This window comes from Periplaneta americana, chromosome 9, assembly GCF_040183065.1.
Source record: "Periplaneta americana isolate PAMFEO1 chromosome 9, P.americana_PAMFEO1_priV1, whole genome shotgun sequence".
NCBI classification, from domain to species: Eukaryota; Metazoa; Arthropoda; class Insecta; order Blattodea; family Blattidae; genus Periplaneta; species Periplaneta americana.
This window is the reverse complement of record NC_091125.1, coordinates 106,563,180-106,585,295: the sequence shown is the minus strand read 5'-3', so window position 1 is coordinate 106,585,295 and position 22,116 is coordinate 106,563,180. Positions and strand designations below refer to the sequence as shown.

General features: G+C 36.3%; 2 protein-coding genes across 3 annotated transcripts in view; one reads left to right on the top strand and one right to left on the bottom strand.

The window, feature by feature from the left end:
* LOC138706364 (uncharacterized) overlaps positions 1-22,116 on the top strand; it is a 201,090-nt gene that overhangs the window by 361 nt on the left and 178,613 nt on the right. Inside the window, exon 2 of the mRNA XM_069835552.1 lies at positions 303-397. The gene's annotated coding sequence lies outside the window, so the exon portion shown is untranslated. The remainder of the gene's footprint in view (positions 1-302; positions 398-22,116) is intronic.
* The window catches only part of kkv (hyaluronan synthase-like protein kkv), a 217,316-nt gene that overhangs the window by 126,314 nt on the left and 68,886 nt on the right, over positions 1-22,116 (bottom strand). For both annotated transcript variants that reach the window (XM_069835543.1, XM_069835542.1), the window contains exon 2: positions 7,174-7,271. In XM_069835543.1, the coding sequence (XP_069691644.1) occupies positions 7,174-7,259 (86 nt within the window). In that variant the 5' untranslated portion in view covers positions 7,260-7,271. The remainder of the gene's footprint in view (positions 1-7,173; positions 7,272-22,116) is intronic.

Here is a 22,116-nt window from a genome sequence, read left to right as displayed (position 1 = left end):
AGAGTCTTGCACAGATTAATTTATACACAATAACAGTAGGCCTACTATTATTTCAGCAGTTAACGAGGTTTAAAAAGATAGACTTTTTCAACTCCACTAACAAGAAAATTATCTTCATTTGCAAATTTTAAACTGTAATATTACAATAATTGCCGCGTTGTGTAAACGAGAAAGGCTGAAGTAATTTAAAAATTAGAAAAGCGTTTCTTTATATCATTTTAAAATTGGATGTTTTTAGGTATAAGTTCTTGACAGTATAAAAAATGTGTAAGCATTAATAATTTATTATTTTCTTCATCCAGCAGCCATATAAGGAGTAGACAACGTCTTTCAAGAACAAGTTTCAGAATTTCACAGCAGTGATCGCCGTATCGCCGAACTTGTCATCACGGCATGAGTAAGTGCTCGCTACTTCATGTACAGTCAATAGAAAGTTAAAAGACATTGTAGGACTTAGTAGTTATTAATGAAATGAAAAACATTAAATGAGTTTAAGATGTTACAAGACTGTGGCATTGCTGTCAAACGTCTTGGTGGAGCATTGCATTGAGAGTTTGTATGAATCATGTAGAGCTTAATACGTGGCACATACATATTTTAAATAGTCTACTGCGGAAACTGTCGGACAACTAATTTTGAGCGTAAGAAATTATTATTCGTTAATTTTGTAATCGTACTTTCAAGTTTATCAAAATGTTTTTGTATTTCTTTTTATTGTCATTACTTTTATTGACATTTATTTAATTATTTTAATATTCGTTCTGAAAACCACAATTCAATTAAATATGCAAAACAAAAAATCGAGACTAACGTCATTATTTAAGATGCATAATGTGAATCTGAAGTAGAATGGGAAATCAGCGGTGGTTCTAGGCTACCGGTATACAGGATAGAAGTGAAATAACCTTGCAGATTGAGGGTACATTAAACGAATAGAAAACCTTATTACGTTTATTGATTAAATGCACGGTTAATTAGAAAATTAAGTTTCAACAGTCCGGCAACATCGCCACTAACACACTCCTTTCGTAACATAGATATAAAAGATCGACGAACTCTGTGTGTCTCGCTAGATGTGATGTTCTCTGGCGCTGTGTTGCAACCAACTCGCATCGTGCAGTGGCTTGAAATTAGAGGCTTTTAAAACTAAATTTACACAAAAACCGTCCACAATGTTGAAATACGCCAGAGGGATAAATTATGCTTTATTAGTTTTCCTTTCGATATGGGCAAAAATCACGATAGTTGCCGAATAAATCATTGGTGTATTCGTCTCTGGTGTCTGACATGGAATCCCTTCGGAATCGAATTGTGGCAGGTTGTGAGGAAATACGCAATACTCCTGGAATTTGGGATCGTATTCGCAGGGCTATGAGACATCGATGTGAGGCCTGTATTCAAGCAGGAGGTGGGCATTTTGAACATCTGCTGTAAAGGCAACTATCTGCGGGAAGAAAAATGTTCCGGTGACTATCACCAAGCATTTCCGGACACAGGTTGTAAGAAACTTTTTGTATTGTCTACGTATGGGGGATGCATACCTGAAATTATGACCTCTATTTTTAAACACCCTGTATTAAGTGTAGTGAAATGTGCATTTCACGTGTTAATAACTTTTAGGTTAGCCACACAGATAAAATCTTCAGGTATTTTCTGTGTGTTTCAAGTCAACTGACGTCCTATATGAATTCTTCACATTCCAAACTACCTTCGCTCTGAAAATTAGACCATTTTCCCACTTTTTCGCCAAGAAAACCTTCAGTGTCGCATGCTATAGAAAACCCTTTCAAAGTTTGTCCATATGCAAGTAATCTTTGGTTTTCACTTATGCCGTGGTTAGAAAGTTCGCTTACACGGTCAGAAAATTATAGGTGAAATATCTTTGAACGCCAGTGTTCAGAACGGAAATAAAATTTGGAGCTCCCTTATAGTGTTTCACTTACAACACACTGCGCATGTGCAGTTAAACAGGAGCCCCTATATATATGCTATTTGTGGACAGTAGTGCGAAATTGTTGCCTACATACATGTTATCTGCCATCAAGGCCCCAAATTTTAATTTCGTATCTTTGCATTCATTTCCAATTTATCATGTATAATCTAGCACGATAGAACTACCACCTATTCGTGGATGTATCACAGCGACAAAACGTACTGTCTGAGAACATGATGGTGAACGATGGACTAAGGCAGTGTTTCCCAATCTTTTTAAGTTCACGGCACCCTTGAGAATAACATTAAAAACTGGGGGCATCCTTTCTTGAATTAAAAAAAAATAGGTTTAATATATTCATTTATTGAAAGATGATATAGTAAGTAACATACATCATAACATAATACGGTAAACTTTACTACAATCACTTAGTAAAAATACATCAATTTTATATATTGTTCTGTCGAAGTCTCGGGAATGTTCGTGAGGAAGCGAGTAGTCTATACTGTTCTTCAACCAGGAGATCAACCGTGAAAGGAATGTGCTTACTATTGCGTCATCTATTACAGCAAAGTAGATAGATAATATTACCGCTATAACGTCAGTTTAAAAACTATACGCTCTCCTGCATATCTTAATTCCTGTATGGAGGGATTAAAAGATCAGGAGATTAACAGTGATCTAATTTTGTAACTAGGGCTGTATAAATGTGTGTATCAACGTTATCGTTTGTGCTGTGAGAGCTAGCCAATAGAGATAAAAGTACCCACGTGTGTGACCTTATGACATTTTATGACATCAACATTCATTCACAGGATTACCCCGCTGCGTCTCATTCCCCAGAGACTTTCTCGTGGTTGGAGTTCAGTACTACTGTAATATACTGAATCGGGAATGTTCGGCAGGGATTGGCTGTAATGCCATCTGCCGGAGCCGGATACAAGTATAATTGAATCATCGAAATGAATCGATCTGTAGTGCACGAGAGTAATTAATTTGACTTATTTTATTTCAAACCTTACAAGACTTTATACTTAAGTAGACAGTAATTTTTTTGGTTTATTTCAATATCTCGCGGCACCCCTTAGCCGATCACGCGGCACCCCTTAGCCGATCACGCGGCACCCTAGGGTGCCGGGGCACACAGGTTGGGAACCACTGGACTAAGGAATAAAACCAGAAACAAATACATGGCAACCGTGTTCTGTAGAATTAGTAAATTAATAAATTCTTTCTAACACATAATATTGAGAAACAAAAGGGAAAAGAAAGAAAAAATGGAAGAAAGAAAAAATGAAAGGTAGAAAAAAGGAGGAAAGTAAGGAAAGAAGGAATGTTTGAAGGATAAAAGGAAGAACTAAGGAAAAAAGAATGGACAAATGAGAAAGTAAGAAAAATTGAAGAAATAGAGAAAGAAAATCAATAAAAGAAATAAGAACGTAAGGAAATTGAAGAACGTGGGTAGAAAAGAAAAAATGGAAGGTGAAAGGAAAGGCGAAAGGGATGACGGAAGCAAATAGGAAAAAAAGATGTATGTGTATGTATGTATGTATGTATGTATGTATGTATGTATGTATGTATGTATGTATGTATGTATGTATGTATGTATGTATTTACACTGCAAATGATGGCAGCGGTGACTAATTACACTAAGTAATGACAATTAACAATAACAAATTAATAAAAACTACAATTAATAATAATAATAATAATAATAATAATAATAATAATAGGGAGCATCCTAAATTAAATGAAGCACGATCACTTAAAATAACATTTAAAGTAAATTTAATTTGTATCTTAACCCTAAGTTCGAACTAAAACCCACGAGTATGATATGTTCATACATGCACAAGTACCTTGACAAAAAGGAAAGGAGAAAAAAGATGGTGAAATAAGGATGTGAGAAAACGAGCAAAAGAAGACAGAAAAATGAAATTATGGTTTTTATTTAACGACGCTCGCAACTGCCGAGGTTATATCAACGTCGCCGGTGTGCCGGAATTTTGCCCCGCAGGAAATCTTTTACATGGCAGTAAATCTACTGACACGATCCTGTTGCATTTAAGCACACTTAAATTCCATCGACCTAGGCGGGGATCTAACTCGCAACCTCGAGCACAGAAGGCCAGCGCTATACCAACTGCGCTACCGAGGCCATCTAAAGAAGAAGACAGAAGAAAATGAGTGAATGGAAAATGAGAAACAAAAGAAAAGGAAGACAGGTGAAAAGAAAGAAGGAAGACTGAAGGAGAGAATGAAGAAAGTCTGAAGAAAAGGAGAAAGAAAAGGCAGAAGGAAGAAGAATTGCAATGAAAGAAAAGGTAGTCGAAGGAAACCGGTCACACAGTTGTTCCTCCATAATGAAATCTAAACATCTAATGGGGATCGAAGCGTGGACCCTTTAGTGTACTTTCTTTGACTGGCTGACTCTGAGTGAACTACGGCTCATACCAGTCTTGTTGACCAAGAACGGACAAGATGAAACGCAGAACTCTTGGTCCAAGGCTCTCAAGAATAACTTCGGACGGCGAGCGGGGGGTTACAGAGACGTAATAAGCGACTACTGTACATTATAACGGGACGGAGAATTCAGCCTTGATGCGCGGGGAGTTGTCCGTAACACGTCAAGGTCGGCGGGTTGAGTCCACTGACTGCCCAGGCCGAGATCTGCTCTCAATTGTAGCAATACGTTTCTCGTTGTTCCAGCAGCCCAAGGTTATGTTAGGCCGTAACAACGGCCATGTTGTCAGTAGCCGGAACTCGATCTAATTTAATCTTTGTCTCGTGAAAAAGTCTCGTATATCTGTCACAGTCTGTATTAATTTCCATCTTGGCATCTTAACAACGAAATAGAAACTTCAGTGCCGATGCCCAACTGTTTCGAAGAAACAGAATCCCTGTTGCTAGGTAGCAACTTGGGTGGCATCCAATGACAAACGAATGTTAAGGAATGTAACAAAGGACTGTATTGAAATCTTGGAACTCTTTTCGCACTATGAACGTGTGCATGTCTTAAATTTTCATGGCAATTTTAAAATCTTTTGATTTTATTGTGTTAATACGGTGTTGCTAAAATGTTTTTGTTGTTATACACTTCTAGGAATGCTCTTTTAGCTGATGGCAGGAATAACTTACCATTGTCTTGTCCGTACTTTCGAAATGGGGAAATAAATCACAGACCTGAATATGTTACCGTGTCTGCAAATTGATAGTACGTACTGTCCCTTCCAAAATAAAAGCAAAAGAAAATTTAAGGAATCGAAAATTATAATTACACATCAAAGTTCCCAAAATATCTACATACGTTTGGCGTAGGCCTATAATATGTCTTCCCTGCACAGAGTATGGATAAGGACACCTGTTCCGGGATTCGTGAAGAGACAAAAAATGACAGAATTTCACATGCTTACTGTAACAAGACTATAACGTATAGCGTAGCAGAATACTTATGTTATTAATAGTTAGGCCATGGACCAGTGTAACTTGTGTGATCACGTCCAATGGCGCCATATCTCCTCCCTAAGGGCAGGAGAGCGCCGAAGTTGCACGCAGCATTTCTCAGTAGTATCTCAGTATCGAAAGTAGCTACGAATCTGTGCAACGTTAAAGTGGTAATAATAATTATACATTAGGTTATTTTTGGTAAACTGCGGCCACCGTTCGTTTTTTTAATAATTAGATTCCTGGTTATATTTTATAATCGAGAAAACCACTAAAAATACCGATGAGATTGGCCAGTTCCGAGATTTGAACTCGAGATATCCCGAATGCATGTCTAGTGTTTACCATCGATGTACAGTAGTTGCAAAAAAAAAAAAAAAAAAACGGACCGACCCTCGTAGCTGATTCAGAGCCTTGTTACACTCCAGAGCACGATAGACTGGTAACTAAGACTTTCGTGGTTCGAATCTGCCTGGGAAGGAAACATTTATGTTCCTTATTCAAATTTATTCCCAATATATTTCATGTTCTGGGAATAATAAGTTAATTAAGTAGTAAAATATCGCTACAATCGAAAAGTATTGGGAATAAATTTGAATAAGGAAAAAAAAAAAGTTTCCTTCCCAGGCAGAATTCGTATCACGAAAGTCTTAGTTACCAGTCTATCGTGCTCTGGAGTGAACAAGGCTCTGAAATCAGCTACAAGGGGCGGTCCGGTTTTTCTTTTTGCCACTACTGTACTTCGCTTGGTATTTATAGATTTTTGTATTTGCAATAAAAGAGTTTTATTGTTTAAAGTTATTACATAAATTAACTCTCAAGAATTTGTCTTTATTAGAGATCTATTACAATTTATATTATTACTTCTTTGCTTTTAAACTTGCAATAAATTAGAAAGTAGTGGTTCACACCTGTGGAGTAACGGTCAGCGCGTCTGGCCGCGAAACCAGGTGGCCCGGGTTCGAATCCCGGTCGGGGCAAGTTACGTGGTTGAGGTTTTTTCCGGGGTTTTCTCTCAACCCAATACGAGCAAATATTGGGTAACTTTCGGTGCTGGACCCCGGACTCATTTCACCGGCATTATCACCTTCATTTCATTCAGACACTAAATAACCTAGATGTTGATGCAGCGTCGTAAAATAACCCAAAAAAAGAAAAAAGAAAGAGAAAATATTGACATGGATTTTATTAAGAGTTCATAAAGAAATGTTACTGTACTGTTGCGATATTTCTTTCTCTTAACTATGAAATAATTTATAAGTCAGGTCTGTGCCGTCGGCGTGGTCTGATAGCGAGCGGGACTCGTGTTTTGAGGCTGCGCTGAAGTTTGATTTCGAACCTCGCTTAACCCGGTTATATTTCTTTCAGATGTTTTCTCTGATTGTTAGGCGACCTCGGGTAATCCCAAAGCGAATCCTCGAATTTATCTCGTTAATGTTTAGCCAGCAATCCGAAGATTATTTGAAACCTCTTAAGTGACATCAATAAGACATCACTCATTAGGCAACTAAGTCAGAAGATAATGAGATAGGTTGATCAGTTACTTTCCCCTCCATTGCATACATCGCTGACTAGTAACAGATGTCACTAATCAGACTGAAATGTATGAAACAGTCTTAGTTGTAATGCTACGTACCCATTAAAATGTATAGTGTAACTTTCAAGACGAACATTTTATCTTTCCACGCTCGCAGATATAGACCGGACGCAGCAGTGCACAGCGCAGCTGCACATATGCAGGCGTGGAAAGATAAAATATATGAGCTGTACATAGGCTATTGTACATTTCGTCTTACCTGCCACCATAGAGTGGGGTGCTCTCATCATCCGAGAAGTTGTTGTCGCTGTCGTCATTGCTTCGCAGACCTTGCACCCCCGTCATGGTGCTGCCCGCCTGCAATAAAAACATATTACATTAATACTAATATTTTTAAATTATTTAATCTAATACCAGATACATTGCCATAAAAGACAAATTATTTAATCTAATAGCAGATACATTGCTATAAAAGACTAACTAAATATTACTAATACTTACAAATGGCTTTTAAGGGACCCGCAGGTTCATTGCCGCCCTCACATAAGCCCGCCGTCGGTCCCTATCCTGTGCGAGATTAATCAGTCTCTATCATAATATTCCATGTCCCTCAAATCCATTTTAATATTATCCTCCCATCTACATCTCGGCCTCCCCAAAGGTCTTTTTCCCCTCTGGTCTCCCAACTAACACTCTATATGCGTTTCTGGATTCGCCCATACGTGCTACATGCCCTGCCATCTCAAACGTTTGGATTTAATGTTCTTAATTGTGTCAGGTGAAGAATACAATGCGTGCAGTTCTGCGTTGTGTAACTTTCTCCATTCTCCTGTAACTTCATCCCTCTTAGCCCCAAATAGTTTCCTAAGAACCTTATTCTCAAATACCCTTAATCTCTTTTCCTCTCACAAAGTTAGAATCTAAATTTCACAACCATACAGAGCAATCGATAATATTACTAATAATAATAATAATAATAATAATAATAATAATAATAAACCCCTCGATTTAGCTTAATGACCAGCTGTAGCTTCACAAAGTTTATGTTAAAACTGGTATTTCCATCGTTTTGTTGACTTGCTCTTAATTCATAAGTGAAGGAGTTGAAAGATAACCTAGTTAATACTGCTTCATCCATGATTTTAAACATGTGAATGCATTCACATGCTCCGTGCCGCTCTACGTTTAGTAACAACGTTTTCTGCATTACTAACCACGTAAAAAGTTTTTTTTTGTCAAGCACTTTTCCACGATCGTTCAATTTAAATCCAAATGTTTCACCGAATTTATCTCAAATTCTCATATGATATAATGGAGTTTACACTTTTCACAAACCACAGAAAACTGATTTTTTTTTTTTCTTTATCAAACTGAACACACAACCTTCATATACAAACTCAGTATAGAAACTGCAACTGCAAAAATACAGAGATCGAAACAGAAGACTGGCCCCTATTGTAATCGAATTACCAGATTTTAGAAAGAGAAGAATGTAGTTAACCTCTCACTTGCACACAGTGTAGACATGGCTATTTTATAAGGGTTGAGGGGGACGAATCCCAGAAAAGTATGTATTTCATATGCTAGTAAGACGAGCTGACAACAAGGAAGTTTTCTTGGAAAACCATAAAACTTAATAAGGGTTTCGCATTGTGTTTCAACTTTCAATAGAGGTAGACTAGGTCACTGACCTCATATCTCAATCTCTTTTTGCAGTGTTTGTGCAAAGATTTTCCCTACGCTATCTGGTTTACAGTTGGAAAATAACAGTACTATTGTGCTTTTAAGTAAGCAATTTCCGAGAGAGAAATATTGTCGTAACTTTTAGTATGAGCTTTTATTAACAAAATAATAATTAATATCAACTACAACCGATTAATTTTAATCGACTCGCTTATTCGATTAAATATTTTGATCGATTAATCTTACAACAGAAGTTGATCGATTAATCGATTACATTAATCGATTAAATCCCACAACACTAATATTTTTAAATAGTACGTACAAGTAAACTAAAAAAACAGCAAAGAGAATAACACCTCAATGAGACCAATGCTTTGTACAGTAGGAAAGCTTAGACCTTATGAAAATGCAGCAGAAAGAGAAACATGATCAGTGAATTAAAATGTTTACAGAATACCGGCTATACGAAATTAAGATTTTAAAATATCGATATTTTGCAAGAAAGGAAAATTTGAAACCACAAAACAGGTATAAAATCGTAACAAGCCACCAGATCTAAAAGTGGAAGGATATGATGAGAATGACAACAATTTTGTTTATGAAATTGTTTTAAATCTTTTAGCTGTTCTCATGAAATTAACAGTAAGTGGATTATCGTGTTGCACAGAGTCCTTCATTTGTATATTTTAATGGAATCCGATGTGGCAATCATACTTAACACATGGTCAACTGGAATGTAAGTAGCCAACGGCTATTAATAATTTCATTTCTGACTCATCTTCTCCGCTACGTTCGATAATGCTTTCTCCTTTCAAATTACAGGGAATCCTTTCAATGTTTTGGCTATTTTATAGCTACATCTTTCCTCAAGTGGTAATGTAACCTGGCCCACCTGCACTACTTTCTTGCCCCATTCTATTTACATGCTTCTTCCATTCCAGTCCACGCTCCAGCATCCATTCGTTTATTGTTTGCATCTGACATTGATGCATACAATTATTTCTGTATCCATTGTTTTGTTTTTAAAAGGATTTTGCGTCTTGTTTTTACGAGTATTTCTATCGTTTATATTAACTGCTTGACTTTTGCAGTATGATTCCTAGTTTCTTTGGAAAAAGTTGGTATTGACCTTACAATATTTTTATACAAGCGAAACTAGTATTGAGCACGTAAAGAAAAATAAAAAAAACGCGTAAAAATGAAAACCGCAGTGGTAGCAATTGCTACCACTAGCTACCCATTGTGGGCGCTCTTGACAACTCTAATTCTGTTAAATCCTTTCGTACATCAACAGAGGACATACCAAAGTGACCGAATCTAAAATTTAAAAATGCCCAAAAATCGATTATCAACTCCAGTGTCCCCTTAATAGAGAGAGAGTCATCTTTTCATCGTCTTCCATAGCGATGAAACTGATACGTAGTTTCTAAACGTTGGACGTTCTTTCATTTATAATAAGGTGTAAAAACTCAATTTTCCCATATTGTCTGATAATTGACTGCACATTTTAATGTTATTAATTTCCTGCACGTATACTCGTGTATGAGCAATGCAGGGTGATGAAACTGAAACTTGTTCTACAGTGTGTTCAGGAAGAGAGTTGCAGATTTCGGCGATTTATAATATCCATCAAACAAATAAACAAATAAATTAATTGATGAATAAATTAATAAGTAATTAATTCAATAAATAAATAAAATAAATACATAAATAAATATCTTCAAATAAGAGCTAAAAGCAATTGCAATTATAAGTGCTGTATATGGTTTCCAGTTATTCGTACAGTGTTCAGCCCTTCGTCAGAGAGAAGCATGCATTCGTTCAAAAATTTCTGGTTGCTCACTAATCTGCTGACAGACTTCCATACTCCAACACAGTCAACCTAAAGATACTTTTGCAAAGAAAGAAAATACTATAGATTAAAATAGCGCCTCTGCCCTCAGTATAAGATACAACACAGTCAACCTAAAAGGTACTTTTGCGATGAAGAAAAATACTATAGATTAAAATAGCGCCATCTGCCCTCAGTATAAGATACAACACATGTGAGAAGTTTTGCTCTTAACATTCGGCATATTGTAGTGTTACTATGCTACTCTGTCAAATGGGAAAAGAAGTATCGAAGGCATTGGTTTTTACACCTATATTTAATATAAGATTTTAATTACTTTGGCCAGTACTATCTACCGTCAAAGTCTGTAATCTCATGTTTCGAACACCCTGTATTTCTATTTCTTCCACAACTATAAATCAAAGATTCCTACAAATCCAAAACCATTTCTGTGTGGAAATAACGATGCAGCTCTTGACAACAACTTGTATACTTCTAAAGTATTGCACTTTACAACTCGTCTTCCTTGGCTGCAAATGTCACTTGGTCATCCGCAAGTATTATCATATTTAGAGTTGGGTCATCATGAACATAGCCGTAATTTAAAACTTTCAGCCATTCTCTTACGACCTCGATGAAAAATGTGGTTGAAAGAAGGCATAAAGGAACATATATTATGAGTTACAGTATTATGAAAATTGACACCATAAAGCTGTTTACATAATCGCAGATAAGCTGTGTACTGCAGCTGTGCACTGTGATCTGAAATAAAATACTCTCAGCATGGGCACAAATGTGACTGGTATAAAAAAGTAAAGACTGCATGAGCATACATGGCAACACTGTCATATATTATGGTTGGGATTTCTTTTCTGTCCCTTAAATGCTATATCTTAAAGCTCTAAATAAGTTGTTGGAATATTTCTGCATGTTTTACCGCACTTACAAACTGTAGAATAATGTTAGAATATGTTGCTCTCATAAAGAAAGGGGGTTGTCTACATTGGGTATACATAGGTACATAGTCGACGTAGAATTCATAGAGTTAAGCAGAGTACAAAGAAGGCTTGCTAAAAGAAACCAGCATTCTGATGTCTTCTAGTTCGTATGACAAATATTTTCGGAATATGTATGATAAGACTGAAGATGACCCATAATAGGTCGAAACATGTAAACAAGGTTACGTTAGAATTTAACACAAGAAAGTCTTATCATACATATTCCGAAGTGATACACTGTTAAAAGTTGTGTAATCAAGATGGACAAATATTTTATTATTTTTCTCAACAGTCTCAGCTTAAAAGTGGAGGCGAAAAGGCTAATGGTATTCGTTCTATAAATCATAATATGAAAATCTGTGAAGAAAATCGAAGTTCATCATATTCAAAGAAAACCTCCGAAGGAAAATATAGGTCACCGGCTTTGCTCAACGGTAGCGTTTGTCTATTCATTCAAAGCTGCGCTCCGGCGTGGATTTGATTTCGGCTTGGACTGATTTCATTAACTGGTTTAATTTTTCTGAGTTTTCTTCAACCGTAAGGCGAATGTCGGATAATCACATGACGAATCTTTGGCGTCACATCGACAGATACCATTTCGCTATCACAAAATTCCAACAACGCTAAGTAGCCTAGTAATTGATACAACATCGATAAATAACAGACTAAAATTATATATATACAGGGTGTTCCGAAACTATTCGTTCAAAATAATACAGGACGTAGAGCACATCAAAACAAATATATTTTGTAATGGTACATATGGTCCCTGAAGGCAATTTCTGATCCTAGGGACGATTTACACAGAAGGTAGTTTAGCATGCTAATTACATCAGTGGCATTCACAGGAACTGCTCGAATGCGCGACCATTAGCCTTCTTCTGTTTCCACAACGGTTTCATACACCAGCTGCTTCATATGTCCCCAGAGGAAGAAATCCAGACACGTGAGGTCAGGTGACCTGGGTGGCCAGGCCACGGGGCCACCTCGGCCGATCCATCGATTCCTTATCGAAATATATTTGTTTTCGTGTTCTCTACCTTCTGTATTAATTTGAACGAATAGTTTCGGAACACCCTGTATATATCTATATACATAATCAATAAAGAGAATTATTTAGAAAACAGAATATCGCCACTAAGAGAAAAACATTGTATAAAACAAAATAATTAATGTACGTACTGTATGTAGATTTATAGGAAAACACTTTTTATTTACAATGCTGAGTTATAGTATCAAATATTTAAAAGGAATTTTCATTTACAATGCTGAGTTATGGTATCATATATTTAAAAAGAGATTTTCACTTACAATGCTGAGTTTAATATCACCTATTTTAGAGCAGATTTTCATTTAGAATACTGAGCATAGGCCTAGCGTCAAATATTTAAAACGAGAATTTCATTTACAGTGTTGAGCTACAGCTTCATATATATATTCGTAAGAGCAAATTTTCGTTTACATTGCTGAGTTACAGTATCACATATTCCAGAGGAGAGTTTCTGAGTTACATTATCAAATATTGAAAAGGAGATTTTCATTTACAATGCTGAGTTGTAGTGTCATAATATTTAAAATTAAATATTGTATAATTAATTGAATAATTATTGATTGAGGCATAATAAGATGTTAAAAATCGAGAAGCATAACCCTTAAACATATTCATTAGAATTATTGTAACAGCAATTGACGTGTTACACTCATGAACAATTCCGAGATTTGATGTTAAAACTGATGCAACACCAGGAAGTAAAACATCACAGAATACACCTGAAGAAGCAGGCCTTTAAGTTACTAATTCTTTTGTACGTAGAATAATTTTATTATTGTAAGGCAGTACGTTAAAAATAAACTTTTAGAATAAAAATGACATGCATTTAAGTTCTTTACCATAATATAGATTATATAAACGACAATTACTTTAAAACATCACAAAATATTGATCAAAAATAGAAATTATCAAGATATCAATGTCTCAATGAACGTAACACCCAAATTCAATTCTTAAAAATAAAATCTGTTCAAAGAAATAACATATTTGAGCACTACCTCTGGCAGCTGAAAATGTCTTCTTTTTCTTACTAAGTATAAAAAAGTTTGAAATACACTCTTTCACGTTCATAAGAAGAAAACCATTACCTGCATTAAATGGGTTGGGTTCTTGGAAATTTAATATTGTGGCAGACTATGTTAAAGACAGGATGTTGTGGTTCCATCCCATGTTGCACCCGATATTTTTCAACAGTCGTTTTACTTCTTGCGTGAAAATGTGTTTTCGGTGTATTTTTGTGCACATTCCTTCGTTATATTTTTTTTTTATTTTGCGTGGCTTTCCTTAAATATGTTTCCTAATAACACCTTCTTCTTCTTCTTCTTCTTCTTCTTCTTCTTCTTCTTCTTTGGTTCTACAGCCGGGTTCCAGCCTTGACCGCCCCAACGATGCTTTTCCATGTCCTTCGATCTAACACCTTTGTTTTCCATCCTCTAACACTTGCTGCTATTATATCCTCCTCCACTTCATCCAGTCATCTTAGCTGAGGCCTCCCTACTTTTCTGGTGCCAAAATGTATAGTGAGAGTCAATTTCTTGCTAGGATCATTTTCATCCTTCCTACAGATATGGCCCAGTCACCTGACTCTCCTAGCCTTAATTTCTCTGCAAACATCTGGTTCTTTAAAAAGTTTGTATAATTCATAGTTATATCTCTTCCTCCAACTGCCCTCATCATTTACTGGTCCGTGTATCGACCTCAGAACCTTTCTCTCAACCTAATAACACTACATCCAATAATAAGGTAGTTTATTACTAATTACAGTGTAATTTTATTAATTTTTTATTACAGAATTTCAAATGAATTCTCATATTTTTTAAAATTGAGCGGAAAGTTTTAATTATAGTAGAGAACTGAAAATACTCGCTTCTGTTAGGACCTCGTAAACTTCATCCAGGTATAATCACCCATTCATGCGGTTAACGTCGGCAACCGTTAATACCCTAGCTTAAATATCTCGCCTAATATTTGTTATTTTACTTGCGTCTTTCTTACTCGCTGAACCAATTATTATTATTATTATTATTATTATTATTATTATTATTATTATTATTATTATTATTATTATTGTTATTACTATTATTACTATTATTATTATTATTATTATTATTATTATTATTATTATTATTATTATTATTATACAGAGTCATTTGGAGCAGTGGAGGGTGAGGATCGAGGTCAGCATTGAAGTCTTATCTTCACCTTAGAAGCTTGTCGCATATCGGATGACTTGTAATAAACAAAACCAGAGGCGGGCAAAATATAGGCAGTAATTGATGCAATCTGCATGACAACAAAACGACAAGGTGGGGAGAGCAAGAAATACAGCACTGATATCTACGGTTTTTTTTTTTTCGCTTTGAGTGTTGCCTGACTTCACGGCGATCACAGAGTTTTTGTGTTGAAACGCACTTTTGCTCGTTTGTGAACAAAACAATCAGCCAATGTTGCAAGGGAGATACGCGAGAGTTTGTTTGTTGTTCTGGCAACATTAACTCTTTGACTTACCGACGTTAACCATTTGAGTATGACGAATACAGAATAAAACAATGTTTTGAAACCAGAAGCGGCATAATCCCATAATTTATGACAATAATAATAATAATAATAATAATAATAATAATAATAATAATAATAATACTTACATACTTACAAATGGCTTTTAAGGAACCCGCAGGTTCATTGCCGCCCTCACATAAGCCCGCCATTGGTCCCTATCCTGAGCAAGATTAATCCAGTCTCTATCATCATATCCCACCTCCCCTCAAATAATTTTTAATATTATCCTCCCATCTACGTCTCGGCCTCCCAAAAGGTCTTTTTCCCTCCGGCCTCCCAATTAACACTCTATATGCATTTCTAGATTCTCCCATGCGTGCTACATGCCCTGCCCATCTCAAACGTCTGAATTTAATGCTCATAATAATGTCAGGTGAAGAATACAATGCATGCAGTTCTGCGTTGTGTAAATTATTGTAAGGTTTCGTAATAAGCTGTTTTTTACGGTGATGGGTTGTTAGCCCTTCGCCCAACCCCCAAGCTGGAGGACCACCCCTTATCGGCTGTCCGCGACTACTTATTCAATATATTCGCAGCTACCCTCCATATCTGGAAACCGTCTCCTGTATCCGCAACCTGAGGACGCGCCACGCCGTGGTGACAGGGACCCTAATAATAATAATAATAATAATAATAATAATAATAATAATAATAATAATAATAATAATAATAATAATAATAATAATATAATTTATTATCATGATTGTCCTCATCATTTGTTTAATTGCTATAAAATAATTAGCTCTTTAGTGTGGCCAAAACATATTACAAAAAAAAAAAAAAAAAAAAAAAAAGAATTTATAAAATATATTATTATATGTAGCAGAAACTTGAAAGCTGGGAAAAGGGACCAAGAATACCCAAAAGCTGTGCAAAAGGATTCCATGGGAAGAAACTGTAGGGTGTCCAATTTGCAATGCGTCCATATTGAAAAGAGGGGAAGGAGAATGAAATTAGAGAAGAGACAGAGACGCGTAGATTGAACTGTATGGATAAGTTCGAAGACTGAACAACATAGATGTCTAAGAAAAGCATTGGCATGGCAACTCACTAGACGACGAAAAAGAGGAAGACCATATGAAATAACTCTTCTCGGGTTCTCAGCCACGGGAGTTAAATTGTTGTTTCCAAGCTTTCGATGACCAGCTCTGCCATCTTCTTTAGGGATGACAGAGCTAGTCCTCGAAAGCTTGGAAGCAACTATCCAACTCACCTGGCTGAGAACCCGAGAAGAGTTATTTCATATCCAACGCCGGAAAAAGCCTCAAGTTTTGCAAGAAGACCATCTTTTGAATGCAATACCCAAGTACAAAAAGATAATGCAATTAAGAAGACTAACAGAAAACCAAGCAGAGAAACTGATAATGTACGTTTGGGGCGTGAGAGGCAGAAGAAATTTAACCAGATTATCAGACCAAGCAGGAATCGAACCCATGTCCAAGCGCAACTCTGAATCAGCAGGCAAACGCGCTATTCTGAGCTACGCCGGTGCCTTCAGGACAGTGTTAAATTATATTATTGGATTTTCCACAGCAATTTTGAATCTGACTGCTAAGTTTTTCAATAGTAGCCTATAGTAAATGGTATCCCAGTAGTATGCTTTGAGAAACTGGAGTGACTGACTTAAATTCTGATACACTCTGATAGAAAGCGACACGAATCTTATTTAAAGTGTAGCAGTTTTCACTATACCGTGGGAGGACGGGGCCGCACCCAGGAGTTTCACCGGGGTCACCTAGCGGGAACGCGTGCACCCACACCCCACTCTCTCCGTTCCAGCACGCCGCTTGCTTGTCACATTGATTATTTCCATTACTCAACTTTCAACTTGGGCTCCATATCAGACAACACATTTCATTTGACTTTGTCTTATGTTAAATTAAGCTCACGAGTTGGGTATCCGTGAAGCTAGTCTCACACGAGTGCCATGGCGTGTTAACTTTTTTTGAAGTGTTGCTTTGGAGTGGACGAATTTTTCTTAAGATTTAACACATCAGATAATTGAATTATCTTAACGAATATTACTTCTTAGCATGTTTTTGGTTCCAAATATGAATTACCTCTGTCTACATCTCGGAAGCTAATAATATTTTATCTTTTCTTCGGTCAAGCCATACCTCAAGTGAGTTGTTGTCACGTTATAAACAATCCTGTAACGAAATTACAGTATACAGACCAAGTATTCTATTCGTGCCTTCTTTTTTCTTCTGCTCCTCCAACACAATTTTCATAATATTATTCAACTTAGCCGTCTTCTTCACCATTAGCTTCACCAAAATATTAATCTTAAGATCTTCGACATCTTTACCTTTTTATTCACTCACTCACTCACTCACTCACTCACTCACTCACTCACTCACTCACTCACTCACTCACTCACTCACTCACTCACTCACTCACTCACTCACTCACTCACTCACTCACTCTGTAGCACCACAGATATTATAGAACCTTGGCTATGTCACATTTTGTCATTATATGTATTCCTCTCCTCGGTTTCATTCCTTCAGCTTCTTACCCAGATTTTTCCTAAGTCACATTCAAGCCTATACAATTATCTTGCGCATGGTATATCTTCGTAAAAAATATTCATTCCAATGCTTTCTTTGGGTGTCGGTCATTCTACATTTTGTTTATAATTAGTGTGCTAGATCTATTCTTGGCAGAAATCCCTTAGTTCTTTATTTCTTCTTACTTTTTCAAAAATCTCTGAAATAAACAGGTCCGAATATTTTTCTTAATACTTTCCATTGCTAAATATTGATCTGTAATTTTTTTGCTTTTACTAAGCACTCAAGTTTCACTATCATAAATTACAATACGTCTTATTAATGCTATATATATATATATATATATATATATATATACAGAGATTAAGGGTGTTTGAGAACAAGGTTCTTAGGAAAATATTTGGGGCTAAAAGGGATGAAGTTACAGGAGAATGGAGAAAGTTACACGACGCAGAACTGCACTCATTGTATTTTTCACCTGACATAGTTAGGAACATTAAATCTAGACGTTTGAGATGGGCAGGGCATGTAGCACGTATGGGCGAATCCAGAAATGCATATAGAGTGTTAGTTTAGAGGCCGGAGGGGAAAATACCTTTGGGAAGGCCGAGACGTAGATGGGACTGTAATATGAAAATGGATTTGAGGGAGGTGGGATATGATGAGACTGGATTAATCTTGCACAGGACAGGAACCGATGGCGGGCTTATGTGAAGGAGGCAAAGAACCTGCGGGTTCCTTAAAAGCCATTTGTAAATTAAGTCTGGCTTGTATTTCGACTCTAGCTAAATATTAAATATAGATGATTTCCTATAGGACTTACATAGGTCCTACCTTCTTAGTTACATTTGTCTCTTTAAGCTAACACATTAGAATAAGGAAACGGATTTCTAGTTCCGTACCTATTTTGTTTGCTACGTTCTAGACTTATGTTATTAAGATATCTTGAAGTTTCATGTACACAGGATCCCCCTATTAAAATTCTATAGGACCTAAAACGCCCAAATTAATCATAAACTCCTATATATGCCTAAGAACTATGTTTGTACCTGAAAAGAATCTTTTTAGTATTTTGCGTATATTTAAAATAAAAATATCGGTACTAAAAATGCAAAAAGGAAAAAAAAAATGCTATTAAAAGAACTCTTACAGACAAATATTGGCACGACAATTTCATTCCATATTGTTTTTAGAAGGAAAAAAAAAAACAATTTTACCTAATTTCCTTTAGCCGAAGTTCTTATGGAAAAGTTCGTCCTAGTTTAAATGTGTAGTAGGTTTTCTTTTTCAGGTTAGGCGAAAGCTTACATATTAGTTTCCGCGTCATGTATCCCCGTTGTGCGAAATGAAACTGACCATTCAGCAATCAGTCTCTTTCACTGATAGAATTTGAGTCTCCAATTCAGTAGCACTCATTGTCAGTTCTTTATACATAAATTCCACCTAACATGAAATGTTTACAAAAATTAAAATTTTTAATATTGTTAGTTTTATATAAACTTCTAAAAGTCCTAAATTGGATTTTATAAAGCTCTAAATCTTTTCTTTTATCATCTAGAAATCCGTTCTCTAATTATGTTTTATTTAACGACGTTCGCAACTGCCGAGGTTATATCAGCGTCGCCGGTGTGCCGGAATTTTGTCCCGCGGGAGTTCTTTTACATACCAGTAAATCTACTTATATGAATCTGTCGGCCTAGGCCGGGATCGAACCCTGAACATCGGGCGCAGAAGATCAGCACTCTACCTACTCCGCCACCCAGGTCGACTCTCTAATTATAATAATTAACATTTGAACCTATATTGTTTGTAATGCTTTCGAACTCCTTAAAAGATTCTGACCAAGAATGTCATCTTCTTGCTATCTTCATCTTTATTACCTTCATATTTATCTTCAAAATATATTATTTATCAACATCAACAACTCCATCTCCCAGAACTATATATTATTCTTTATCTTTAATAATTTCAAGAACTTCACATTCAACATGTCTTCATCTGCATCAACGTCTTCATCTTCATCACTATTTTCTTTATTCGACCTAGTTCGACGCTTTAATATTATGATGCGCAACAATTGAAGAGTATGATCCCAAAATTCGATCAGTCCATGCAGCCATTTTTATGATTTATACATGTATATGATTATGATTGAGCCCTCTATCATGTTTGAGCTTTTTTTTAAGAAGGGCAAACCTTGTCTAAAAAGTTGTGTTACTATGCATGTCACTTAAAAAATATGGTGCGTCTTTAAGACAGACTGCATTTGTTTCGCACCGGCCAGGTGACAAGGCATACCGCTGCAACGGAGCCGTGCTGTTTCCCGGGGCACGGAAGGCTCTCGGCCTTGGCGTCTTGCGATTTCTGTTGGACGTGACGTTTTGAAAAGTGCAAGGTCGTTAATTTGCGCCGTCAAGGCCGCGTTCGTTGTTTCCTACGAAGGCATACGGTATGATGACACTATGCTCGTGTAACTGTTGCGGTTACATCTCGCCAAGACGGAATAGAGAGGCGTTTATTAACCCACGCGTCTGCCCTCTTTGTATTCTACAGACGGTTCCAAGAGTTGTCTACCTCCAGAAGATGTTACTTAACTCTAATGATATGCCACGAGTACTGATTAATCCTGCCGCTTTCTCCCTTATTTCTCCTTCATTCTCTCTTCATTCTCATCTTCTTCCCATTCTTTCTACCTTTAGGACTGTTGTTGTCTTCGTTCTCTTTCACTTGGTTTTGTTCCTCTTCCACTTTTTCATTCATTGATTTTCCTTTACGTTCATTGTTTTTTCTCTACTTTTGTTGTTTATCTTTTACTTTCAATTTTTATCTTCTATCCTCTACTTTAATTGTTTATTCTCTTCTTTCATTGTTTATCCTCTACTTTCATTGTTTATCCTCTACTTTCATTGTTTATTCTCTACTTTCATTGTTTATTCTCTACTTTCATTGCCTATCCTCTCCTTTCATTGCTTATCCTCTCCTTTCATTGTTTATCCTCTACTTTCATTGTTTATCCTCTACTTTCATTGTTTATCCTCTACTTTCATTGGTTATCCTCTACTTTCATTGTTTAGTCTCTCCTTTCATTGTTTATTCTCTACTTTCATTGCCTATCCTCTCCTTTCATTGCTTATCCTCTCCTTTCATTGTTTATCCTCTACTTTCATTGTTTGTCCTCTACTTTCATTGTTTATCCTCTACTTTCATTGTTTATCCTCTACTTTCATTGTTTATCCTCTACTTTCATTGTTTATCCTCCACTTTCATTGTTTATCCTCCACTTTCATTGTTTATCCTCCACTTTCATTGTTTATCCTCTACTTTCATTGTTTATCCTCTACTTTCATTGTTTATCCTCTACTTTCATTGTTTATCCTCTACTTTCATTGTTTATCCTCTGCTTTCATTGTATATCCTCTATTTTCATTGTTTATCCTTGCACGTAACATCGCAATAGTTCCTGTCATTCTATAAATCATTGTTCCCTTTTTTTTTTTTTTACAGAGAAAAGCATATTTTGTAAAACGCGTTTAAAAAGTACCTACAATCGTCGGTTTTTCCGCAAATATCCGAAATCTCTCCATCAAATTATAAATGTAGCTTTCTGTATGTAGACTAATAGAAATAGGACATAAAAGTTGTTAACGAAAGAGCACGTTTATATCAAGAAGACAAGTGTGACAATGCTTGAAAATAAGAAAGTTCTCTGAATCACTACACCATTAATTAAATTACTGCCGGCCAGTACCTCAGAAATATTAGACGAATTTGATATGCTAATGACAGTTGTGGACAGTACGCGAGACCGGTTGTAAGGACCAATCAGGTCGTAGAACCGGTTGTACAAATTGGAGATATTAAACGGACGTAGCGCTGAGAAATGTCATGAATTAGGAAGCAATTCTCCATATGGAAATTAACAGCAACGAATATTTTCTGTCCTATCCTAGATATAGGACTAATATGAAACCAGATCAGTTTCAACGCAATCCAGTTCTAGCTACAGCAAGATGATCAGAATTCATAGTAGATTCAGTCTAGTCCAGAGAGATATCGGATTCAACCCCGGTCTGGATTATGACTTTAATGCCCTTCGTGAGGCTATGGACATTGTAATTATATAAACCACAAAATAACAAGTATAGAATTCAAAATTGTAAGTAACTGCAGAGTGTGATATGAGCATAGAAAATTATTTTTCATTTTCTCTTCTCCTCCGTTACTCTCTTCCCCGGATACCCTCCCCTCCTTCGTTACTCTCCTGTCCTCCTCCGTTATCCTCTTTTCCTTCACTCTTCTCCCTCTTTACTCTCTGCTCTTCCTTTACTCTTTACTTCTCCTTTACTCTCTTCTCTTAAGTTATCTTTTCTCCTCCTCTGTTATCCTCTTCTCCTCCTCTGTTACCCTCTACTCCTCCTCTATTACCCTCTTATCCTCCTATTACCCTCTTCTCCTCCTCTATTACCCTCTTATCCTCCTCTGTTATCCTCTTCTCCTCCTCTGTTATCCTCTTCTCCTCCTCTATTACCCTCTTATCCTCCTCTGTTATCCTCTTCTCCTCCTCTGTTAT